Below are 27,073 nucleotides of genomic sequence, written 5' to 3' on the forward strand. Positions count from 1 at the left end.
ACAAACACAGACTCAGAATTAAGCACGTGTTGGATGCAGTGGAAAGACTTTACACATCAGCCCAAAATAAATACAAGTTCCTTGTTTTGTGTCTTGTGAAAAGCTATGAATCAAGAGGTGAGAAATGATGAGGAGCTGTGGCTCCTACATCAGGGTACCTGAAACATGCTAGGAGCTATACCATGGAAATCTGAAAGTCAAAAGCTAAGCCAGTTCCAGGCAGTGAGAATATTCCAAAGGGAAAAACTGCACTAAAGCCAAATGGCTCCAGAGGAAGCAGGCAGGTAATGGTTAGTGACCTGATGTAAAGGTACGAAGAGCACTGAGGTCTGTTCTTCCTGCTGCATTGAACAGTACTGAACACCAGGGCAGAAAAAAAGAGACACAGAGGATACCGAGGAACAAGACAAACCACCTGAAGGCTTTGATGTAAAAGCCACTTTTGAAATTTGCAGGCTCAGTCATATACATATGGAGGACACCTGGAAAGCAGCAATTTGAGAGAAGCCTGAGAGTTAGGGTGGACAAAATGAAATGTATGTTTTAGAGGGGAAAAAAAAGGCCTGTGTGGTTTCAGGCAACATATTTAGGACCAGGGATCCAAAGGAATGGCTCTCAGGACTGTGTGGTCAGACATTAAATTGTAAGCTGTAGACAGCAGAGGGTTTTTTGTTTTGGTTTGGGTTTTCTATCTTTTTTTTCTTGAAGCTGCACCTTGCTCTCAGGGAACCCAGCCATGGCCCGGTTACAGCACCATGCTGGGGGAAGCACTTCAAGTTACATAAGTCATCAAGAATAACAAGACACAGAAAAATACCAGAAGTTCAGATGAAAGAAATACAAATGGTAGCAAGGCTGCCAAACATTGATTAATGGAGGAAATAAAATGTAAATAAAGGGTAGCATGGGATTTGTAAATCCTGCCAGTCTAGAAGGGTCTAAAAAACCAGAAGGGAGGGGTAATTTTTAAGCTGTATAATTAGAAAGAGCAAAGCAAGATTCTGCAGATGTAAACCTCTGGAGGAAACGCAATGTACGCCATTCACAGGGCTGAGCAAGAGCTGGCTGTAGAAAATGGTCTTTCTGAGAGCAGGGGAAGACCAGCCACGATCCCAAGTGCAGCATGCTGACCAGCGGCCACCTGGCATCTCACAGAGCTGCAGCCAGAGCACGCTGTGTTTGCAAACAACCGCAGAGCCAAACCTCGCTCAGATCTTCCCCCGTCAGAGAAAAGGGCTGCCCTTGGGGGCAGCTGACCTGGCACCGGGCTTGGGTTCGTGGCGCTGTCATGAGCAGCACATCAACCTCCAAGCGAGTTCTGCGGCCGCTCTGAGCCTCAGCCGCCCGCTCGCGGACCCGGGCTCACAAGCCCGTCCCATGTCCCGGGGCCGCTCGGGAGCTGCCAACATTTGGGATGGCGGGATGGCCAGAGCGTGAGGGGACTCATCCCGGGGGGGAAGCTGCAAAGCTGAACCTGGGCTGCGAAACCCCGCGTCCCACGCCTGAGGGACAAGTGTGCCCACGTTCTCTCGAATAAATCTGTTCGGTAGGGTGGAGTCTGCCTTATTTTTACTCTACACGCAAATTATATCCCTCAACAGCCTCATTGCAAATATTTTCTGGTTTCTCACACCCTGCCCTGGGCAGAAGCAGGCTGTTTTCCCTGCAGATCCCCTGGCTTCCTTTGCAACTTTGGGTTTGGACTACTTTGATTTTACAGAAGCGAGAGAAGCTTGTGAGTTGCTGGGATAAAAACAAAACCAAAACCCGAACAACCAGAGCGGGGGGGAAAGGCAGGCGAAGCTGTTCTGCCCAGCCCCGCAGGATGCGGCGGGCTCCGACCTCGCCGACTGCCCCGAGCAGCGGGACGAGCAAACCAACCCCGCGGGAGGGACGCGACACCCACCTCCCCCCTCCGCCGGCTCCCAGCCTTACCTGTTTGCCAGCGGCAGCGAGGCACAGGAGAAGGAGCCAGCAGCCTGACGGGACGGGCATGTCTGGGTGTCCGTCTCTGCCTCCTCCCGTGGCTCCTTTTCCTGCCACCGTAGGGAAACTAGATCCTTCCAGCCAAGCCCCCGCGCCCCGGCAGCGCAGCGAGGCGCATTTGAGCTGACTACTTCTCTTTCTTCCTTTCCTTCCTCTCAGCTACACGAGGGGAGAAGAGAGAAGAAGAAGACGAGAAAGAAAAAAAAAAAAAAAAAAAAAGGCGCCTGGCTGTAGTTCCCACAGCATTTCCTCAGACTTGACATGCAGATTTTTTTTTCCTCGCTTCTTGTCCCTCCCTTTCCTTTCTCCACCCCCTTTTACAAGAAGTTTAGTCACCATGCCCACGTCTCTCCTCCGGCCGGTGGGGATTGCGTTCCCGGTCAGTCCTTCTCGGCAGGGCCATGCATCCACCTGCCCCCGCCTCCGCGCCCTCCCGTTCCAGCCCCCAGCACTTTCCCTCGCTGTGCGTCTGCCCTGGAACTGCTGCCTTCTCCTCTCCACCCTGGGTATCGCCTGTCACTGTCAGAGGACATCTTGGGCCTCAGGCAGCCTCCCACCTCGCCCCCTGATCAGCCCTGGCTCTGCCCGCAGCGCTGAGGAAAGCTCCTGTCCCATCCTTTCCCATGCCCTGTCCCATCTCCGCGCCCGTGCGACATGTGGTGCCAGCCTCGGCGTTCTGGCACAGCTCGAGGTCTCCTCCCTTCCCCCTCCACGTACTTTAGTTGATGTCGGGAGCTGGCGGACGGGATTGCTGCCAAGAGGGGAAGAAAAGCGGAAGATGTGCTTTGGGAGCTCTCCCAAACCACTCCACGCCGTGCATGGGCCAGTCCCTGCGACCTGACTCGGAACGGTGCAGGGCGGCCTCTTGACCCCCAGAACAGCTTCCACCGCCACCACCGCCAGCCCTGCGGCAGCCACCCTGCCTGGAAAAGAGTGGCTGCAGCTGATGGCATGCCCGGCACGGCCCGCGATGTCCCTCGTCTCACAAAGGGACAGGAATCCTCTGCGGTACGGCAGGACCGGGCTATTTACAGAGCTTGAGGATCCAGCAGAGCTGACCCTGTGGATACAAAACCTGCCCTGTGTTCTCATGCTGAGAAATAAGCTTGGGAGCATGTTTCTGACTTAGGCAAAGAAGGAAGTTATGTATTTAGATTTAACCCTTGACCAGGAAAAAAAACTAGTTTTGCTATGTTTTCAAATAAATAATTACATTCAAACACAAAAGATGAAGAGAATATTAAAAACTCCTCCTTCCTTGGTGGTGCTGTTGTCTTATATCTGCTCAGAGCAAGGATACACTCAGGACAGAAAGGGCTGCTGGGCTTTTTTCCTGTAGCTAGTGGAGGGCCTGCCTGCACAGCAAAATGAAGCTATGACCTTCACACCTACATAGTTTCCAGGGGCCGTAAGGCCTTTTTAATCTCCCTAAAGTTTCTTTCAATGTTTGACACCCCCATTGTCCTCAGCAAGCATTGGGCCCTGCCTGATCTGTGCTCAAGCTGTTCCTGGTATCCTCATTCCCCTGCCTGGCCTCTGACACCACGTGGCTGTGTGGTGGGTTTGATGCTCCACAGTGGGCTGTGGCTCCAAACAACGCTGCATGACGTGCCTGGCTTAGGGCCAGCGGCTGCTCGTGATGCCCTCACTCTTCTGGAGGTGACTGGGCAAGGGTTGTGCTGATGGGTTTCAGCAAGCCATCGAGCTTGCAATTGCACTGTCAGAGTCCTGTCACCCTGCCCAAGGAGTCAGGGTCTCACCACACTTGGGCTGGACAGGCTACAGCTCTGGTACCAAACGGAACTGAGCTGGGAGCGAGGAGGAGGGGGGATGGCCACAGCACCCAGCTTGCCTGGTAGGCAACAAATGCAAAGCTGACTTTCACCAGGACTTTGCAAGGTAAGTGTGTGCCCACCTTTGCAAGGGAAAGGTGTGTGCCCGGCTGCTGGCAGCGGTGTTAGCCTTGGCTGGTCCCGGAAGGAGCCCACTGAGAGGGAGGGACAGCACCGGGGGGAGATCCTTCTGCCAGAGCCTCGTCCACCCGTTGCTGAAAACATGCAGCTCTGTGCCAGCCGGGATGTTTTAAAATGTTTGTGTTTATGGTACAAGGAAATGTTTCTTTTAAAACAGAACAGTCTGTTAAGTCTCTTCCCCTTTTCACATTTAGCACAACACCGAGGCTATAGGCTGTGTTTATTTACCAGCTGCTCGTTCTAACCACAGATTTACAAGAGCAAACTCACACTCTCATGAGCAGTTAGATGTGTTATCAGCTTGCTCTGAAGGTGTCAAGTGAAGGGTTTGAAGGCATTGAGTAAAGCCAAGCCCTGTGCAGCTCAGAGGAACTCCAGACCATTCAGTATTGCACATCAGCTTGATTTACTTTTACATTCTCACCCCTGATCCTGCCTGAAATATTTCTTGTTTGGGCTGAAATTTCTCTCATTTTCTACCACTATGCGAAAACAGCCTCTTTTTGAAAGCTTAGACATTTTCCTCTGAGTTAAATTTTATGTTTCTGAGCCAAAACCCGCAGAAGCCACTACTGGGTGCTTTACAGTCTTAATTATGGATTGCAGTAGATTGTTAGAAACTAAAATGTGAATGCTATAAAATATGAACCAGGGATGTGTAGCGCTGTCAATTCTCTCACACTTATCACATATATCATTCTGTGTAGCACAAGTAAAACCTTAAAATTTATACCAAAACTGGTTTGTCAGCCTGTTCTAGAATTTTTTTTCTTACAGAACGTTATGTTTTCAGCTACCTTTGCAAAGCACCTGTTCTGAACAAAACCAAAATGCTTGAAATATTAAGGTTTCAAACTTAACAGTGATATTTGGGTGCCTCTTGTTTCTGTTCACCATGTGGCACATAAGCATAAACTGGACTTGCCTTTGGGAAGCTCTTATGAAAGAGGAGAGATGGAAAACCCTGTGCAACCTTAGAGGTGCAACAGAATGAAAATAATACCTTGGAGAATTTCAGGATCCCGTCTTTGGTGAAGCCTGCCATAGAAAACAAACCATGAGCCTGGCTGACCGATTAGCAGGGCTGCAGTCAGTATGGCCGAGAGAGAGAGAAAAGTGGGTATTACCTGCTAAATGCTATTCTAAAAGAAGCACATCAATGTAATACTGTGAGTTTTGCAGCTGTGTGAAAATTAACCCCCTCAGCACCAGTGTAAAAACTCCTCTTTTACAGGAGCTTGGATAAATGGCAACTCACTGCCAGCCAATGCCTGAATTTGTCTCCCATCTTTCCAAAAGTTTCGACCCAAAAAGCAAAGCTCAGGAATGGTTTGGTGGATACACCAGGGCATCTGAGCAGCACCTGTACACTCATGTTCACATCCCCAGCTGTTCCTTCACTTTATCACTGCCAATGATCTCCCCTTACCTGCACATGGACACCAACACCTTGTGATGCCCCATTTACCCAGGGGGGAGAACCTGGAGGCTCTGTGTTAAATCCAAGTATTCAAAGTGATGTGATGGAAACTTGGGCAGAGAAGCAACACGGATAGGCAGATAGTTTCAGTCTGGGAAACCTTTTCACATGTGCAGCAAGGCATCCCCTTGCCTCTCACATGCTGTTGAGGGATAGAGAATGAGATGAAGGGTTTTGATCAATCAAGATCAATGTTTTTTTATCAATATGTGTCACAAAGGTTATTTGGGGTTTCAGACTATGGACTAAATACAGGCTTTGTAAATACAAGCACCTGTTCCTCTGCAGGTGAGCAAGAAAGGCAGTGCAGTGCAAAGTTAGAGCTCCATGAAAGATCTAGATCTCTCTAAACCAGGTGGATGCTCGCAGCTTCTTGAGTGCCAGCAATCCATGCAGAGTCTGCCATGGACCAGGGAGAAAGGCTGCCTTCAGCTGCCTCATCACTTGCCACAGGGAGGGAGCCCTACTGTATGACCCAGCACGTGGATCTTTCTACACTTGGCTGAAGAAAAAAGGCTGAAAAATATCTGCACATTTTAGCACAGGAGGCTCTAGTTTTATTTGAGAACTCTAGCTATTAAAATAAATAAATTTAAAAAAGGTAAATCTATTATTTGCAAAAACCCCAACCCATACACAAAATCATGTTATCAACTTGAAACTGTTTTCTTCCAGTGAAAGGCAAGTTTCCATAGCATTCTTTTGCCAAGTCTCCTTGAAATTTTCAAACACACAAATATTTCCCATGACAGAGCAACTATAATAAAGCTCCTTAGTCACACTGGTGTGGTTTACACAACACACCTTTTACAATCCCACAAAAATGTACCACTGCTAAATGCCTGTCCAAAAACCTCAAGTCTGTAGTGTTCAAAAGAAAAATGCTCTCAACCACCCACCGCTAGTACGTCAGATATCTGAAGCACGTGCAAGCAGATGCTGAGCTGATAGGTTATCACCAGCCACTGTGGCAGTAGTTATGCCTGTGTACTTCTGGAAGGAAATACAAAGTCGTGGTGAATTTTTAACTTTGATGTTTATAAGATACCTGTTGACCTCCAAGACTTGAGTCATATATTCATCCTTGGGACAAGAGCAATACTGGCATGAACTGGGGAGCGTGCTCTGCCCAGGTTACTCCTCAAGCCCTGGAGATGAATCTTTAAGGCTGGCAAACACCCACCAACCCCTCAGCAGGGCGACTGAGACCCTAAATCCTTTACAACACCCCATTACCAGCTCCCCAGAGCCATCCTGCCATCTTATCTAACAGCACACTTGATCCCAAACTCCTTCGAAAACTCACCTGATTGAGATGACTCATACTTAGATCAATGGAATACATTCATCTGTCAGCAAGGGATCAGACCTAAATGAGCCCCTACTGCCTATTAAACATTGCAGCTGCTTGTTCCCCACCACCACTTCCCCTCCCCTTGCAGCGTATTTAAAGGGAAGGTGCAAATGCCTGACAGAACAACCCACATGATCCTACCAGGCACAGACTCTGCTACAGCTGCTGTCACTTCAGCAGGACTCGGCTCTGCTGCCTCCATCTCCTGAAGAGGCCTCTCAGGGGTTGTGGAATGGGAAAAATCTCTGTGAAAGTGCAGGACAAGGAGCAGCAGCACAAGACCACAGTCACAATAGTTTTGGGAATGGCAATATTCAAGTACCCAGCAAACTGTCCTATTTGCAAACACACAGTAAATGGTAGAAGAAACATTCTACCCTCTGCCCGTGTGCGATGGTGAGGTCAGAGGGTAGGGCACAGACCACCCTGACATGGGGTGACTGAGGGATGCAGTGGTGAGCACGTGCAATCCCAGTGCTTGGTGGAGTGCTGGGAAAGGAACCAGACTGACCATTGCCACGGTGTCGGCCCTTGACAACAAGCGGTGAGTCACTGTTTCAAGTCACTGACTTCTGCAGTAGAACTGCTCATGCTCAGAAGTTTCTAGGAAATGGAAATCTTCAGTCTAAGGAAGTCTTTCACCAAACTGGAAGTGTGATGGACGTTCAAGCTCAGCATGTAGTGCAGATGCCTCCAAAGATAGAGGCTGTTTACTACTGACCTGCCTGTTACTAACTCTGTAAGCAGAATCATCTTTTCCTACAGCTTACCTGTATGGATGAAAACTGGCCAGCATTAAACCTAAAGGCAGAGCACTGTAGGAACAGCTTCTCTGGAAAAATGATTACCCATTCATGGTTACTCATCTGGATTAATTAACACACGATATATAAGTGTACACTGCTGACATCCAGGACCTGAGCGGCTTTATTCAACAACCATGCTCCTCTGGGCTTTTGTTGACCATTTTCATTGTCTAAACCAAATTAGCTATTGATAAGAATGTCTCTGCTAGAAATACTAGCCAAATGCACTCAGAAAAACAGTGGATCAGTTTCCTTGAAATCTTGTTGCCTTCATTCCTGTTATTCATCAGCACTTATATTTGGTGCAGGAAATTCTGTGAATCCACCTCGGATCAGTCTCATGCCAATCAGTTTGCTGTATCAACACATCAGCAACTTTCTGCTCCATGAACCTGTGCTAGTACTTTGTGGTTTACTTAAATACCAACATCAGTAAGTTCCATATGGGAAATTACTTAAAACATTTTGAATGCATTATACTCACCTTAATAAATGCACTAAAATGTAGAGCCACTGACTCCTAGAACAGAAAAATGCCATTAACAGTGTCACAACAGAGACAGTAGAAATATCCCACAAATCCGCTTTTCTGCACCTTTTTGAATCATCATCCCTATGTAGCAATGAATTCCCACAATATATTACAAAACCTCTTTGTTCTTCACAATGGATGTTTTTCATGGATAATTTTTAATCTTTCAATCCATTAGCTTCCTCACCTTCCCTAGCTCCAAATCCATGCAAACACTGCTTTTAGTTCTCCTAACCACAACAGACTTTCATGTACAGTAATAGCATGATTGTTTTTCTTCTTGGGATAGAAGGTGAGTGGGAAGAGACTGACAGAAGAAGACTGAGCAGCTTTTCTTAAGGAGCTCCCTTTATTCACCTTGATTACAAGATACAAAAAGAGCAAATTGCCTAATTTAGAGTTCTAGAAAACAATCTCTTTCAGAACAAAATATAGGCATAGTATCAATTAGCCTTATGCTCAATCTACAGAAAACATATATTCAGGCAGCCAGGTACCTTCAGCCCACTGACCACTTTAGCTTAAGAACACAAGAGTCAATATTTTAAATAAAGATACTAAGAATTTGTCTGAAATTTCACTAGAGGCAGCATGAGACCTTCAACATTTAAAATCATCAAGTTGAAGAAGTTCAGGCAATGCCAATAAAGCAAACATTTAGGCTTCTTAGAGAATCCTTACTCAGGCAGAGCCATTAGCAATTAAAGACAACCCTTAGGGGATGAACTGCTTTCTTTTAACAAAACATTTTCTCCCAAAAGGTTCACTTATTTTGAACAGGAAAGGGGGAGGAGGCGGGGGGGGGGGGGGGGTGGGGGGAAAAGTTAATTTAAAATATTCTGGTAATTCTTCTCATTAAATGGGTCTCTCCCTTCTGTTCCAGCCCTGAATGCTACAGTGCCATAGTTTGGATGAATATTCAGAAAAAAACCAAATATCCCCAAACACCACACGGAACAACTTCTTGCAATCTTGAAAATCTGCTCATATTTGAAAAGTAATAAGCACTTTCAAAAACTCCTGCAACCAACATATACTAACAGACACCTGAAATTTGGAAGGCAAAACTCCTGAAGACAACCTGCATTGGAAGTTTGCTGCCTACACAGTAATTTTTTCACTTCAGTAGTTACTTTGTTGCTCTTCCTGGGATCCTTGCTCAAATTCCTACAACCAGAGTGAAATAGAACCCTGAGTAGCAAAAGCTACACTTTTCAAGAGAGACTGAATCTATTTGGGGTAAAGATGCTACATTTATACTAACAGACTAAAGAGTCTCATCCCGCTTTCTTTACAGTTAAATTGCTGTCCCAGTCTTTTGGCTTGTGCTGATTTGCAAGTTTTCCAAACACCGGATGAAGTTCAGTGTAGGTGAGCAGCCCTGCTCTGGAAAACAGAAGCTTAACCATGGATGTGTTATTTCAGTCTCATGCCTACAAAGCTGTCTCTGGCACTGCAACTGCTGGAGAAGTCAGAAAGAGAAGGAGAAAAAAGCCCCAAACCAAAACTGTAACACAGGAGACACAGGAGGAGACCCTGCATGAAAATGGCAGTGAAGCCGCATGTCTAGAAGCCAAGCACACAGAGAGGAAATTGAGCAAGTTCAATCTACCAGCTGCTATGTAAAAAGAGTTAAGGCTAAGGACTTTCTGTGCATTAGAGGTCTCTCCTGTAATAGCTCTGCTGATGTGATAATCTTATTCAGGGAAGAGCAGAAGTAACAAGACAAGGCAGGTATACAAAACTTTTTATTGACAACAGAACAATAGAGAGGAATGTCACCACTTCCCATTCCTCAGGAATGTCTCCATTTCACAGTCAGTCTGCTAAAAGCATACTTTCATGGTAACGAGCAACACAAAGGCATGGAGCTGTCTGTAACCTCCAGAAAAATGCTTCATCAGTGCAGTGTAAGGGGACGGATGGTGTGCACGTGAGCAACAGGCCCTGTCACAACACAAACGTGGCAGGCAACAGCACAGGCACAAACATGAAGCACTCAGGAGCCTCAAGTTATTTCCATTATTTCCATCTAAGGCTGATACCCGACGTGCTATTCCATCCCTATTCTGTTTCAGGAGGGAATATTTTATTCCCTCACTCTTTTTGCTTTCCCTGTCCTCAAAGATGTCCATACTTCCAGCTCAACGGTACCATGTCAGAGAATGCCTGAGCTTTTATATTTTGCTACCTCACACCAGTTCATGCATGCACTTGAGTTTACTTTCAGAAGCTTACATTGACATAGAGAGGGGGAAAAAAAGTGCTGCGTAAGAAGAAAAGGATTTAGTTGTTAATGCTTCCTTGCAAACAAAAGTATTTAGTAGTTGTTGAATATCCTCCCTGTAATGTCATTTTCAAAAAGTATGTAGTCAGTCTACTTAACATTTTAAAGAAACTGCACATCAAACTCAACATAATTTCAAATATTCCAAAATTAAATATGAACTGAAATTCAATCTAAACAACACAGTATCTTCAGTTGTCACAGTTCGCAGAACTGCACACTGAGTGCAGCTGTGAGCTGTCTCTCTCCTGCATAAGGTTTCCTCTGCCTGCAGAACTATACTGGGGACCCTGTGTAGTAGCTTACACATTTATTAACATTTATTAATTTATCATGTTTTTCCTTTACTTAATGGAAGTGCCTGTGGATGTGTGGACTTGTAAAGTGCTTTAAAATAAAACAAAAAACCCAACAAAAGAAAAGAAATCCCTCAAAAAACCACATAGATGTGAGAATTTTATCTGAAGGACTTTGTACAGCATTTACAATGTCAGCATAAAGCATTTGAAACATGAGCATTCCCTGCAGACTGATGCAGTGCAAGCAGTCTCATACATAAGATACTGCAATTCCTCTGGATTCAAGATGCACAATACTTACAAAAACAACCCTAGAAGCACAGACAAATGCTGGTGGCTCTTCCTCTTCTTTTTAGAAACATAATTAAAAAATCTGCATTACTCTCTCATAATTTAAATACATAAGTAATCTCCACTTTTATTACTTCATGACAATGACTTCAAATTTACATTATTTTAAGTACCGTCAGAATAGCTCCATGTATAATACAGATATTTGCTGATATCCTGTCCGAAAATAAAAAAAACCAAAACCTTCCACTATATAAAAAAAATTATGCTGGAAAGACAAGAACACAGAACAGGGACTTGGTACAGACTATGATTTCAGTTTTATATCAACCACAGTTAACCCAAAATTAACAGATACACAGCGATATTCAAAAGCAGTGCAAATATCTTTGGAGGTTAGAATAAAATTATACTACAAGAACATAAGACAGAAGAAATTAAAAGGCAAGTACTTCAAGTACAGGAACCAGTCTCTGTGAGGTCCACCTTAGTGTTAGCTGGGAGTTCCTTTTCCCATCTTACTTCTTCCTCTGGAACACATTAGCCAACATTGCACCTGATGTAGTCAGCTGACCCATTTTGTTCAAAAACTTGGTCTTTGTATCTTCACTCACCAGGCTCGCTGCAATTGACATTGAGCTAGGAAAGGAAAACATTTAGTGGCATAAGACTACAAATTAAAAAGAACGTTATGCTGTTATGTTACTTATTAAGCAATTAAATTGTCTTTGTGTTTCAGAGGTTTCAACAAAAAAGACCAGTCTGTGAAGAAGAATTGAAAACCCATCACTACTTAGTTCCATATATACGCTGTTAAATTGATTATAATGTGTTCACAGTGCCTGTGAAAATGGTAAAATATTTTTGTGCACACTAATTTTTAGTAGCTTTGGATGTCACCACACTAGCATTCGCTACCTGTTTGGGAATTGCTGTAGTGACAAATACCTCTGTGAAGGACTGGCTTTGCCTTCTCACCAGAAATGTCAATCCTTATGTTTATTTAGTCTAAGTTCAATACTATTAGTTCAGACACAGACCTTTCTAACTCAAGTACCCTGCCTCCAACAGTGACCATTAGCAGATGTGTACAGAAAAGCAAAAGCAAGGTAAGTACAAAACAGTGAGCTCTCTCCTTAATTTTCAACTCTATTTTCCAAATACTTGCACCTGAGCAGAGTTGAAAATTGGTGAGGATTTTCAACCTAGTAACTCTCAATAAATCTTTATTTTACATTACTTAATCAGCTTTCCTTTGATCTCCTTATAAATTTCTTGCAAACCCCACTCTGAGTCCTACTGGGTCAGCCTCTTGATGGGTAAGGAGCTTCTCCTTCTGGTTGTTGTCAATGTGGCTCCTGTTACCTGTGCTTGGATGTTCCTACTTGAGACATACTAGATAGGACAATAGAGAGTCCGTAGGTTTCCCACAAACTGGACTGGAAGGAGCAATCCAATCAATGCTGAAGCTACAAGATGCTAAGCTTTGAACAATATGTTAAGAAATTATCCTAATGCTGTGAAATTTACAGATTTTTTTTTAAATTAACAACATATCAGTGAGCTCAACTTCAGATATATATGACTGTTTAACACAGCAAGAGTCATCTGTCTCAAGACAGAGCAGATACACATAGCAGGAATATTAATAAATATTCCATATTTCCTATATTTGTAGTCAAAATGGCAAGCGTTTTTCAACATTAGACAAGGACAGTTTAAGAAAACACCACCAAATAAATTCTCCCTTGTGAACTCAGCATGGACTCTGCATTTCAAAATTATAGCTAAGACCACAAAATCTGTCTTACTGGCAAAGGCCAGATTGCAGGAACTGACCTTTCAGTCTGAAAAGTTATAAACAGTTCTGTTAGATACACTTGCATCAAGGAGATCAAACTGAAGTTAACTCTGAATTGTTTCAACAGAACTTGAATGATTTCTTCAAAGGTAGAAGGGATGCACCCAGTACTTTCTCCCATTTCACACCACAAAGAAAAGATGTTTAGTGATAACGATTTCTGGTTCTTTTTAAAGCACCTTAAAAATAAAGGGGAAGCTTTTCACTAAAGCTGTACTGTGGATTTGCAGATAGTTTAATTATAAACTTCTAAAGTAAAATATTTATTTCAGGAACAATCAGGCAGCCAGACATCTTTGGCTTGATTAAACATCTCCAGTCAACTAATGAATCACATATTTACAACTGATAAAACTCAGCAGAGAAATTACTGCTACTGTAAGATGGATGTCTTATGCAATTCCCTTTGATTTCATGATAAAGCAAGGCCGTATAAATTATGTAAATAACAGTTTACACTATCAGCTGGTTAAGGACAAGAAGCTATCTCAGACTATGAGGTATCCTGGAATTGTTTGTAGCTACAAAAACTTATTTGGGAAATACTGTACATTCCAAGCATTAGCAGCATTAAGAAAATAAAACTGCTCACTTCAGAAAAGAAAGCCTAGCAACTGGTGACAAACCTATAGTTTTAAACAAACTGTGCTTTCATTATTCTAATGATCCCATATAAGTTTGAGAAAAACAAGGAAGTATTCCATTGATTTTTGAAACAGTTTGGGGGTATCAGCCATCTGATGTCAAAAATTAAAAATCAACAACTGCAGAGTCAAGTTGTTCATGTTTTCTAATACTATGTAACTGTAAATAGAAACATAATCCACAGCACCCAGCATACTTAAAAATTTAAATATGCCCCCAAAGTACTTCCATTACTATGCAAATTGAATATTTAAACTTAGTAAAAATTAATATGGAATGGAATAATTTGAGTCTCACACCTTTAAAAAATAATCAAAGAACCCAACACAGCAATAGTATATCTTGTTAGAAACAATCAGCCCCACAGAAAAGTCCTTGCATTTATTCATTATTTAAAAACCCAAACAAAACCCAACCCACAAACAATGTGTGAACATCAAATTTTTTCCTGGTGTGTAGATAAATCAGATGTTAACACAGAGTTCTGCCTGTTTTATGGGGAAGCTCTAGGCCAAAACAAACATTCCTGGTGGGCATTTTATAACAATCAGTTTGAAACATAAGTTGTTGCCCATGATTGAAATACCTTGTTAATTACTAAATAAAATGTTTAACAAAATTGGCTATCCAATACTTAAAATTGCAAAGTTCTGAAAAAACCTATTTCTTTGATCCCATATCATTTAACTAACTTTTTCTAAGAGTAAAGGGAAAAGACAAGATAACATCTTATGATTGCTTTTGCATCCATTTTGATTTCTGTACATGCATTCCCATGCTGTTAACAAACCCCAGTGATTTATATCCCAGTTGCATTTAAATCCTTTGTCAAATATGTATTTGTCACTGAAATTAGGAACTGAAATTAGCAAAGGCTTAGCAAGAAAACAGAGATATTTATGTATATGAAAAGGTCATTTCTTCAGTGGTAAAATATTTCTTGTTAATTTTGTACAGTACAAGACTGCAACCATAGCCTGATTTTGAATAAGAAAGGGGAAGGCTAATTAAAGAACAAAGGAACACATTGCGAAGACTTATCCTTTGCATATCTTAGTTTTCAGCAGCTGCATTCTAGAAGAAAATACACTAGATGTTGTATCAGGTTTGGATTTATCTGTTTCTGCAATGGCTTAATAGGACTGACTCTGATTTTGAAGTATTTACTACTAGTAAAGCCTGAAGTATTTTACGTCGTGCATGAGAGACTGACCCTTTTTCTAATTTACGCTTCTATTCAATTCTTGTACACCTGTCCCACTTTAGTCATTCTCAAACTACCAGTTGCTTCCAGGACTATGGGCAAGCTCTTTCAAGAAGTAAATTCTATCAGTTTCTTACAGATAAGGAAGCATGACATGAACAAGCTTAAATAACTGTCTCAATTCTCGTGACAAAGTATTGTGATTGAGAACAGATTCTCTATTCAGATACCTTCTCACACTCTTCCTGGCAACACTGCTAAGGATTTATTAAGCTATACAACAATCCACAAGAATTTACCTGCTGGCATGTCATTCCAGGCAATAAGCAGGCAACAGAGCACATACAACTCATTGTAATGACACTGAACTTTCCGAATTTCCATGTCCCACGTGGGTCTGTTGGTTACTTTTGTTATCAGAAGTGCACACATACGATACCATCTCTACCATGTGAGGCAAATGGATGCACATGCACCATGTGTCTGATGCCTCCCTGGAGAGCTGGGTTTGCTCTGTTTGTGGAAAGGATGTTTTACCAAAGTGCAACACAGGTGGCATTTTCCCAAAGGCAGCATACTTCCTAGCCAGCACACTCAGTTGATACACTGAAGAAACTGTTCTCATGTGCACCAGTCACACACAAACCAGGACAGCAGCCTGAAGCAAGCCATTCCCAGAACCAGAACAATTCCCTCAGCCTGCAGGCTGCCACCCCCATGGGTGGCAAAGTGTCTGCTACATACACTGCTCTAAGCACTTAGCCAGGTACTCCCTGCTTTCTCCATTCAGGACAGAAATTTAAATACTGCTTTAAATGAATAAAAAATTGAGAACAAAGAACATAATCCCTATAAAAAAATTTGTTGTCCTGTGTTTTACACTGAAGACAGAAAGAACCACTTTATTAAAGTTTCTAAAATCTGTTTTCAAATACAGCATATGTCAGTGCAGGATTTCAGGTCACAAACCTTGGACACCATTATGGAATACACTCTGCAGAACTCTCCAGAATTACTCCGGAGGCGCATAAAAAAAGGGAAGTGGAAGTCTTACCCTTGTGGTTCTTGGACGGTCTTGTTTTCCACTTTCTGTTCACATTCTTTTATCATAGAACTCAAAATAACCTAAGACACATAAGGAAGAGAGAGATACATGACATTTGACATTCTTCCTTTAACATTAATACTTCTTATGAAATCTACTCTGCAAATGATTCTGACATTAGCAGAACTGTTCAAAATGTTTCCCTGTTTTTTTTTCAAGTGCCTTTGAGTTCCAGTTATCTGATAATGCCTTGTGGTTAGAAACAACAAAAACGTTCAAAACAACTTAAAGAACAAAACATTTTCCAAATAGTTACAGAAGTTCAAGACTCCCTCCTTTTACCTTAGGCTTTTAAAAACAAAGTTAAAGCACTCACTTCTGTGACACACTATTATCTTCATGAACATTATGCATGAAAGAAAAAGCAAGAAAAAAAAAAGTGTGATGGCATCCTAAGACAACCTCTTAATGGAAGGAAGTGCTAAAATCAACTCAGTATCATTCCACTGGTGCCTTCCAGAGTTCCTATGACTCCTGGCTTTTTTCCTTTATTTAAGCAATTACAGTGCTAAAGGTTTCTGCAGAGTATTTAAGACTGAAAACACCTCCACACTGACATTTTTAGCTTTCTCCAAAAATAAAGGAATGATTCCTAATAGTAGGCTTTAAAAAAAAAGAGTAAAAAAATCCTACAATTAATTCATGGGACAGGTAAATGCCTCCCTGCCCTGCTCACAACGGTACTGTTTTAAAACATTAAGACAAAAGCATTTGAAACATTTAGGCAAAAGAGTTAGAATGCAAAGTATGAAACTATAAATATATATATATACACACTGCATAAATGGAAAATTCCTCTGCTCACAGCTCAGAAAAAAGCTAAATATTTTTTTAAGACACTAAATTTAAAATCTAAAAGCTACAAGCAATTAAAATTAGTAGTGTCTTACCAAACCTGAATATATACAACAAAGGAAAAAACCTATTTCCAATCTCTAAAATACAGATCAGTCACTAATGGTTACTACCAACTGGTAACTATTTTTAAATGTATTTGTATACATTAAAATGCTGGTTTCTGTCAAGTCACTTTGGACATCTGCAGCACAACCATTAATTACACTGATAAAATGTGGCCTGGTCTGCAGATCTGTGCCACTGCTCACTCTATTTCTCCACAAGTATTACTTCAGCATTTTGAAACATTTCAGGTAGCAGGTGTTACATACCCTCGAGTGTTTCAGAGAGTGGCATTCAAATTGGACTATAGATCTTCCTGCTAAATTTGCTGTCCTCCATTTACATAAAATGTTATACACATACTTAATGCTCAAGAGTACAGAGGTACAAGAGAAATACATTCAGAATTCCAGAGAAAAAGAAAGCTTTTTGTTCTGTATCAAAAAAGCCCTGAAATTTCTAAGCACAGTCACCATAATTTTTGTTACTCAGCATTTCTACCTGTGCACTGGAGTTTCCCTACATTTTTGTACATCTATCTGAATCCAGATGTTCCAATATCAACAATATAAAGTCTTGATCAAAGAGGAGAATAATTTGTCAAGGACCCAGGATCATTTCAATAACATGATGGAGTTCCCATCCATTGCACAGCTCCTTCTGGGAAGGCTGTGTAATTCTTGGATGAAGTGGAGCAATTTTTCCCTCTTCCCCAAATTAATTTCTAAATTTCCACATTATGGCTTTGCATATACTGCTCAGAGCTATTCCCTTGGGTTCTCTTTATTTGGTCATAGGACTGATTATGAAATTGCATCTCCTTAGAGAGAGATATTTCAGAGCACTCACTATATTTAGGGACACTTAAGAGACTTAACATGCTTAAGTCTTATAAACAATACTGCAGTATATGGACTAAATATTTTTATCAAGTACTGACGCACTATCATGCAACTCAAATCCAGTTACTTTGAAAACCCATAGAAGGCAAGTGGAAAACAAGGAAGAAGGGACTTGACATTGAACTAGAGACACTGGTAAAGTATCTGAATGTTTGCACAAGGTGAAATGTTTCTTTTAAAGATGAGAAGGTCTGACCTAAATGCCCAACTTACACTTTCATTTATACGAAAGAAAGGAAAACAATCATGAGGTATGAGTGGTAAATGCTGCCTGACAGGACCACACAAGCCAATTCCACAATGTTACCTTTCCAAGATGAGCATAAACTCTGTACTGACACTAGAGCTAAGGCTCTGTAATTTAGAAAATGTGTGTTTGTCAAGTGATATGCCATTTGAATAAGGAATAACACCACAGTAGCCAAAATAATGAAAAAAGGCTTAGTTCTGTTTATGCAAATGTCTAATTATTTGAGCCAGTAAATGGCATTCATTTCAGAAAACATGATTTTAAGAGAGAAGGCTACCAAGACAGACACTAGAACTCACTGGGGCCTCAAAAGCCTCTATCATGATGCCTACAAACATCCTGTTGAAGCAGGAAGCTGATCAAGCACCAGATACCCATTTATACAAAAAAATGGATAAAAATTGTAAAGCCTGTAGTGAGTTTTCTAGCCCACTGGAGCAGGAGTAAATATTTTTAATTTTGTATTTCTCTCTGGCTAAAAAAACAAAGCACTTGGCATTATGCCTGAAGTCACACACAGTAATGCAGAATGTGGTAATGGAGGATTGAGAGCTGTCTTTACTTACTGATTTATTTTTAATCCTATTCCAGTCCTCAAACTCAAATCAAACCTCTTGTTCTAATTCAGGGCATCTTTTGAACTGTCCCTTTAAATCTTAGAAGTTACATTAACTACAAAAGTGAAGTAGCAGTATTTGTATCAGTGATCCCATTAGTGAAAGAAAATGAAACTTTTGCCTACTGCAGCTTTCAGACATATGCTTAAGACTTCCCAGTCCATCTTCCAGCTCTCTCTGAACACAGAGTACCTATCACTGCCACATCTCCAGTGCTGCCTGTAGTAAGGAAACACAATTCTGTTGCCTTTGAGTGATGCTCAGGTGACTACTGTTCCTTCCAACTCAGCCTCCTCGACTCAGATTCTTTCCTTTCAGGTTGAAAAGTTCTTCCAATAATACACAGAAAATAAGATTGATACTACAGGCTTTTAGATAGAAAATGTAACTGGAAGAAGAAACTTTGTTCTGAATATAAGAACTTAGGACTCCTAGAGAATACAGTAATCTCAATTCAGTCACTTTTGCAAACACATGGAAAATAAATTAATTTTCTCACATACAAAGTAATTCATGAAAGTGCAGTATTAACCTTCAAAGACTACAACAATATTCCTCTATACATTCTGATTAAATCTTTTCCTCCGTTCCTTGAAATGTCCATCCTGTTAAGATTTTCCCCAACATGCAACTAAATGACATCTCTTTGTTTCAATCTCTGTTAGTATTCAACCTCTTCAAGGATGTACCAAAAAAGTACATATGGCCAAGAATTTCAAGTTGCTCAAGTTGACTTCTTCAGCTAACTTTTTTTGTTTTTTGCTGCTTTCTGTAAGCTCCCACTACCAGAGAAGATCTTGTTCACTCCCATGTTGTCCTGTCTGCTTCTTTTAATCTGCTCTTTACAATTCACAGAATCACAGTGGCTGAGGTTGGAAAGGACCTCTGGAAGATCATCTGGTCCAACTCCTGCTCAAGCAGGGCCATCTGAAGCCAAATGCCCAGGAAGAACATGTCCAGATGGCTTTTGAGTATCCAAGCACGGAGACTCCACAATCTTTGGACAATGTGTGCCACTGTTCAGTCATTCTCACAATAAAAAAACCCCCCAACTCTGCCCATGGTCTCTGCTCCTGTCACTGGGCACCACTGAGAATAGCCTGGCTCTGTTCTCACTGGACCTTCTCTTCAGGTATTATCTGTACACTGATAAAATTCACCCAAGCCTTCTCTTCAGCAGGCTGAACAGGCCCAGCTCTCTCATTCTCTCCTGCAGCCCATCACTGGACTCTCTCCACTAATACCATGCTTCTGTACTGGGGAGCCCAAACTGGACACAGTACTCCAGATATGAAGTGTATCCCAGGTATTTTAGGACTCTACTTCCCTAATCCTTAATAGTTTCTTTCCCGCACTGCACCAAGTTTCATCGGCATTTCCTTGGATATATTGTAGCCAGTGATTTTAGTGTATCCTTTGTTTGATTAACTTAAGGACAGTAAAAATGTTTCCTTTTTCTTCAGCCTAGGAAGACCTGTGTTTTTACATGCATTTCTGACAATTGAGTATTTGTCTGCAGAGGTCCTCAGCTTCGAAATACATTTTACAAGATTTTACTGGTGTTGGAATCATGTGACCCTTATAAAAAAACTCCTCAATGCCATGTTTTGATACCACTTATGAGCAGCTCTCCTTAACTTCTGGTTTTAAATGCCATTACATTTCAACTTCTGCCACCTACATCTCATACTCAGTTAGTAAACACAGCTGCTCACCTCATGCTCTGGAGAGAGATGTTCCATGTCAGTTCGTAAACACTTCAGTCCTGGTAAAAAGTGATTGACCATTAAATCCTCTGAAATAACTAAAATCCAGGTTGTTAAGGTATTATAAGGATTGCCTTCTGAAATTATACTTTTTTGTTTTCTGTCCTCTGATAATGTTGCTCTATGGAACACAAGGACAGTAGCAAAACTAAGAAAATGGAATAGCATTTGACACTTCATGACTCATAAAAAGGAAAAAAGATCTTAAACATATTTAACATAATGTATTTCATACATCCATACAATTATTTTAATATTTTTTCTTGATTTATTGGTTAAGTTTAAGAGTTTTGTTTTTGCAGCTTTGTTTCTTAAAGGATCTATGGGATTCCACTGTATGGGGTCTGGCTGAGCTGGAGTTCATGTTCTGCACAGCAGCCCTCGGTGCTGTGCTTTGCACTGGTACCTAGAAAGGTGTTGAGAACACAGCAGTGCTTCGGCTACGGCTGAGCAGTGCTGGCACAGCATCAGTGCTGTCTCTCAACATTCCCCCCATCAGCAGGCTGGGGGTGGGCAAGATCTTGGGAGGGGACACAGCCTGGACAGCTGACCCAAACTGACCAGAGGGATGTTCCATACCATATGATGACTGCTCAGATATAAAAAGAGAAAGTAGGAATGGGGGCAGGGTCCATTTATTATTATGATGTTTGTCTTCCAGAGCAACTGCTACATGTGCTGAAGCCCTAACTCCCAGGAAATAGCTGGACATTGCTTGCTGATGGAAGATAGAGAATAAATCTTCTGTTTTGCTTTGCTTCCATGCATGGCTTATGCTTTATTAAACTGCCTTTATTTTGACCAACGAGGTTTTCCTCCATCTGATTTTCTCCCCCACCCTCACTCCATCCTGCTGAGGAGGGGAGTGGGAGTGGTTTGGTGGGCACCTGATGTCCAGCTAATCCATGATATTCACCATCTCTGAAAACCTCTCCCTTATGCTGAATAGATCATGTTTTACATCACAGATTCAAAGACAAACTTATTTATTTCCCAAATATTAAACTTCTCTCAGCACCAGAGAAATAACAGCTAAACTTCCCCAGAAAAAAGGATACAACAACAGGAAAGAGCACTGTAGGATTCAAACAGGTGGGTAGCGATATCCAGTCTCTTCGAATCAACAGACTGCTGGTTGTTGACCAAGGCTAACTTGTGCAAGTGTGGAATAACAACTGGAAAAGTAAATACAGAAGTAAGTTGTGGTTCACAAGTACACAAGTGGTACACAAGTAAGTTGTCTGCTTTCCACAGACTTGTTTAGCATTAAACAGGTGCTATGCAGCAACTGCAGGCACCTGAAACTTCACACATCAGCATGCAAGAACTGCAAACAATTGCTTTTGATGGGATTGCCCTTGCACATTTAATGGATTGACTCAAACTTGAAATAAAAATTTGTGGTAGCACCACCTAAAATAAAAAGATACCTTTGAGTATCTTTTTATTATTACCTTTGAAATAGTAACTGTTTGCAGAAGAAAAAGGAAAACCCCTTCATATAACCAGCATACTTATTAGCTTTTGGACAGAGAGAGGAAGACTGCATCTTCCCATGAATGCAACTTACATTCGTCTCTAAATCTGGGCTCAGCATTAGGTCCAACTCTTCCAAATGTTTTTATGATTTCTGTATGTAAAGAATATTGGTCTTGATACTGAGGGTCCTCCAGGAAAGATGCCAGCTGCATTTTTACTCTCTCCAGAAGCTTAAATATTTCCAGAGAAACAGAAAACACAAAAGAATGAAGATGCTAGAAATTGTTAAGATCGGTTCAGAGTATGTTTATAACCTTCCATATTTCAGATGACAGATCTTAAGACTTTTTTCTAATTTACAGATTTTTTTCTAGCAGATGTTCCAAGCTCATAAATGCACCTCTATGTTTTAAAGACTGTTTCCAGGGTTTTAATCTGATCTATCTTTTAACAACAGACAGGTGCTTCCATACAGCTGATCTTTCCTCCTGAGGTTTCCTTGAGTCTGATACTCTCTTTTGTACCTCCTATTACAGTTTCCCTCTTACTACTAATAACTACAGAGTTTTCCTGTTTAATTACAACTTAAGTAATGGAGTTTTTTGTAATGTATCTCAATTAATAGGCTGAAAATGTTGTTGCAGAGGACAGAGATTCAAAAGTAACCATCACAAAATCAATGGAATTAAAAAGATTTCTTCAGCAAAAGGCTAGAAAACTGAAAATGACATAGGTATCTAATTTGCATTCAAAGTTGAAAAAGTAACATTTTATGATACATTTTGGAAGGTGCTATCACCTCTGTACTCTAAGGCTTATTATAATTAGTGCAATGGATACAGTAATTTCTGTGTGGCAGCAAAACAATATTCTTCCCAACTGATTATAGGCATGCATTCCAAGCTACAAAATTCTAACTTTTCCATCTTCCAAGTACGTGTGAGTCATCACTGACTTGACTCACATTACTCACATTTCCTCAAACACATTCTTTTAGAATGTGTTGAAATTACGGGAAGAATGCAAGCTCTGCAAAAAGCTGCAAGGACTTACAGAAGCAATTGGATTGCACAGTTGTTATATGAAACAAAATCCAGCTTTCTACTGCTTACAGCAGAATCCTGAGTATCTTCAGAGTTCTTATCTTTTACCATAGTATCATCATTTAAAAAACAAGAAGGAATTGCATCTCTACATTATCTTCAAGGAATACTTTGGTAATGTCATTATGTCCTTCAGTGCCATCTCAGACACCAAGGGCTAAACCAGCAAACCAGCAGATATGACTGGAACAACAAGAGTCTTGCGCTCTTCTAAAGTACTTGGGAGCCAAGCAGGATATCCTAAAGCACCTAAAATAGTACAAGATACTTATGCAGACGTTTTTGGTCACCATTTTAAAATAGAACTATTTCATTTGGAAATAACTGAGTTAGATTTCACAACTGTACTGGAGAAGGTTTTAAAAAACATTCTGAGCATGAGATTTACCATCTTCTAGCACAGGCCTCCCCTCTACTTATCTGTCTCTGTTTGTTTATGTTTGTTTGAGATTTAGAAGGAAATGCTTTTGTTAGTTATGAGGGCTGGTTTGTCTAAAAAAAAAAAAAAAAAAAAAAAAAAAAAAAAAGAGGCCATTGCAAAACCAGAAAGCATTTTGGAAGAGAATATGACAACAAAAGAAAGAAAGAATTTATGAGTTGCCCTTTCTTTTACCCTGGATTTATAAAAAAGTCATCCACTTCTTATGCTACAAGAACACAGGTGGCAACAGGCGTCTTACCTCTCTCTGAGTAACAGTTTCCATGATGGTCCCAAAAGCAGGGATTGTAGCAATCCTTACTGAACTACAATGGAAGAGCAGTCTTTAAGATGTATTCAACACCAAGAACAAAATTACTTAAAGCAAAATTTAAAAATTAGTACTTTTAAGTTACATTAGTTTCTAGCAATGACAAAAAAAAAAAAAAAAAAGCAGACCAGGAAAAAGACAGGATTAACTCAAGGTCTCAGTCTGACACTCACAATTCAGGATCACTGGACAAGGTAACAAGGGCCGGAGCAACCCGCTTGTCAACTAATGCTTCACTCATGCCTCGAAGAGTCAGCTGTAAACCAGTCAACATGCAATAAAAAACGCTTTGGTAAACTTGAAGAACTGGGTTAGCTGTGACTGAGGATGGGCAGGCAGACTCTTGGGGTTGTTCTTGGTTTAGTCACCCACACAAGACTTTAAAGCCACTAAGACTCTACTCATGCTGTAGCATCTGTTAGTAACAAATTGTTAGTGAGATTAGCAAAGCATCCCTCTTTAGCTTGAAAGAAATACCACATCAGAATGTCCAGGAAATGAAGTGCCACAGTTGTCTATCAGAAATGAGATGCAGCCAAAACTACTTTGCATTTCATTAATGCAGATGATACTTAATTTTGCAGCAGCAGCAAAGCTGATAGCATTAGTGAATAATAGTATCCAGCTTTCTGCTAGAAATGATGTAAGCAAATTTGAAAACTGACAACATGATTAAATATAGAAAACAAAAATTAAATTACATGGATTTAAGTTTTCTATTTAAAGTTTCTTCAGCATTTTTATACAGTTTAATTCCAGGTGTTGCAGTAATGCTTTTTATTTAGAAATAAGTGATTTAAAGGTTACTTTCCTTTAAAAGTAATTCAATTTTTGTTCAGCTAGATTAAGAGACATAACTGATGGTTATTTCTTTCTATGTATTAAGAGGGATGCTAGGTATATAAGACAGGGAACTTACATTTCAGGGTCACTGGAGAGAGTAATGAGAGCAGGAACAACTCTCTGAGCTACCAGAGTTTCATGTACCCCCTTCACCAACAGCTGAATGGTCGGAGCAGGGGGGTATCACAGGTGATGCACGGAAAGAGCGAGCACAGTATCATGGGAAGAAGAACGGCACAACCAAGAGAGAGAAAGAAAAAACACAAAAAGCAAACCAAAATTAGAAGCTAAGCAAATACTGCTACACTAGAGCTTCATAAATGCAAAGGAGTGAAGAAAGCTAAAGTGGTCTGGCAATCAGCACAAACATGACAAATTCAACAATACAATGTTTTCTCTATTTTCAGATATTTTAAAACTTGAACTCGACCCTTTAGCAAGTAACTGCATGTCTTATTTCAGATACTAATGTAATTATGTATTACAGTTATAAATAAAGTTATGCATAAATAAGTACTAAAGCAATGTCAATTTGAATTTGACAATTTCATGTAAATGCTGTTCCTAACTCAATACAACAGCATTTATCATAGTGGGTGGCTGTCACATGCAATACGGAAGTCTTGACTAGGCCAGATGTGTGCAGATTTCCCCACACTGAGTGCTACCTTTCACACCTTTTACAACATGACAAACAGCACCTTCCCAGATGCCAAAAAGCTTTCCTGAAAGTCATTCAGGACTACTTGATATTTAACTACCATCCAAGCAGTATGCATGCTGGTCTATGCAGGCAGAAAACAGAGAATCCTTAAATTATCCATGAAGTGTATTTCCTCAAGTCTTTTTGCAAACTAAGAGATATATTTGTTGCAGTGCATCCCAAATGTTAAAAGCTTGAAATCACAGTAAAATTCATTATCCCTGAACACAACAAAGTTGTTTGAATCCAGATGTTCCCAGGCAATTTTTTTACATTACCTATGTAGCTATACACAAGCATTTGCTGCATATATTGCAGATGTCCTTTACATGCTTTATTCCTATGAAAACCTACTAATTTTCAAAAATGTCAAGCTGCAAATTTTTTTCATATTCAACAGAATGGTGGGTTTTGTATTCATCAATAAAAATAGGAAAGATTCAATATTTACATTTTGTGTCTCATGTAAGGAAGTCTGCATGTATTTGCTGGTTTTAGGAGATAAATATAAAAAGCTTATCAGTAAGTTTACATGAGAAATATGAAATGTCTTTTTAATATTTAGCTGTAGTCTAATTACTCATATTGCATAATGAACACAAATTATATTCTAAGATCTTCCCCTGGGAAAAGTGGTAGCTGTCAGTTTATCAGTACCAAAACCAGGCATTATTTATTTACATCCTCTAACTAGAGAAGATTTTACATTCAGCTATTTGTTAGAACACTCCTGCTTTACGAACTCTGAATTTAAACCAAATTAAGTTGTGAAAGATTGGAAGGAACCTGACTTTGCAGAAGCTTCCATATAAAGCAGTCATTCTTATTAAGCAACATTTGTGTGTGCCTTTATGTGAATGCATGCATGAGTGCACACAGACATAGAACAGAGTGTGGCCTCACAGACAGTAACTGGAGAAGGAAGAATGGGGAGAAGCAGAGTAAAAACATAAGACACTGTTGCTGCAAAGCACCTGGAGGAGCAAAGTTGCAACATCCTATACTTGTTATTCAGAAAGTATTAGGATGTCAATTCAACTACAACATTTTAACATTAATACATTTCACAATTATTTACACTGGCAAGAACTCCAAGTGCCAATCTGTTGAGTTCAGGGGCTACTCTTCAAACAGCTCTTAAGGACATAGCTCGCTGTTTGCTTGTGATGGTTTTACTCTCATATACAGCTTTACTAATTTTCATATTTATTAAAATAGAGAATGCTTATAATTTTCAATCCTGGACAAACAGGGACTTGAGTTTTCTTTACCAACCTTCATTTTGAGAAAAGCCTAGCAGTTATACAGTGCTTTGAAAAAAAAAAAAACCAAACACTTGGGATTTGTATAATTAGCAAATAATGTAGAATGATCTCAGCTTCATTCCCTTCTGGTCTGCCACATTTCTAAGTATGGTAAAGCATGATAAACAGATGCGTTCCATCATACAGAAAGTAAAACATGCTTTATAATACAAGTGTCATTCTGAAGATGTGTGCCTAGCCCTGAACCCAAACAGACCAGCAAAGCTTATGTGCTTCACGTTCAAACCAGAGCAATCAAATCTGTTTGTATCAGCATTCAAATGGAAACTACTGACCAAAAACATTAATACAGAAGCAACAGGAACAGCTGGATGAGCAAAGCCATGTAGCAGCACGTAAGGTTAGAGTGAGACAGACAATGTAAATTTTTATCTTGTTTTGATTCCTCTAAATCATTACTTACGCATATTAGAGCTTAAAAATGGTAGCACAAAGCTTCCTGCCCCAAAGGAGCAAAGGAGTGGAAAGGCCCCACATCACTTCTGTGTCCTTCCAACCCTTAACAGACTAAAGGTTTGGCAAAGCAGTTGGGCCTGCACTCTCCATGCTGCTCAGAATCTTAACTGTTCTCATATAGCTGTCCTGCAGGTCACATACTCTTCATCGTATTATC

At 40.6% G+C, this 27,073-nt stretch overlaps 2 protein-coding genes across 10 annotated transcripts in view; both read right to left on the reverse strand.

Annotated features, from left to right (window-relative positions):
- TNFRSF11A (TNF receptor superfamily member 11a) overlaps positions 1–2,290 on the reverse strand; it is a 28,417-nt gene extending 26,127 nt beyond the window's left edge. For both annotated transcript variants that reach the window (XM_048310802.1, XM_048310799.1), the window contains exon 1: positions 1,936–2,290. In XM_048310802.1, coding sequence (XP_048166759.1) covers positions 1,936–1,995 — 60 coding nt within the window. In that variant the 5' untranslated portion in view covers positions 1,996–2,290. The remainder of the gene's footprint in view (positions 1–1,935) is intronic.
- Positions 2,291–9,866: 7,576 nt separating this feature from the next.
- Positions 9,867–27,073, reverse strand: part of RELCH (RAB11 binding and LisH domain, coiled-coil and HEAT repeat containing) — a 76,845-nt gene continuing 59,638 nt past the window's right edge. For 5 of the 8 annotated variants that reach the window (XM_048310891.1, XM_048310858.1, XM_048310841.1 and 2 more), the window contains 7 exons: positions 24,509–24,591; positions 23,521–23,584; positions 21,829–21,967; positions 21,317–21,433; positions 20,208–20,296; positions 15,773–15,843; positions 9,867–11,647 (listed from right to left, as the gene is read on the reverse strand). In XM_048310891.1, coding sequence (XP_048166848.1) covers positions 11,527–11,647; positions 15,773–15,843; positions 20,208–20,296; positions 21,317–21,433; positions 21,829–21,967; positions 23,521–23,584; positions 24,509–24,591 — 684 coding nt within the window. In that variant the 3' untranslated portion in view covers positions 9,867–11,526. Of the gene's footprint in view, positions 11,648–15,772; positions 15,844–20,207; positions 20,297–21,316; positions 21,434–21,828; positions 21,968–23,520; positions 23,585–23,762; positions 23,846–24,508; positions 24,592–27,073 lie in introns of those variants that run through there. The other 3 variants (XM_048310831.1, XM_048310850.1, XM_048310868.1) reach the window with 2 other exon arrangements.

Source organism: Corvus hawaiiensis, chromosome 1 (assembly GCF_020740725.1).
Source record: "Corvus hawaiiensis isolate bCorHaw1 chromosome 1, bCorHaw1.pri.cur, whole genome shotgun sequence".
NCBI classification, from domain to species: Eukaryota; Metazoa; Chordata; class Aves; order Passeriformes; family Corvidae; genus Corvus; species Corvus hawaiiensis.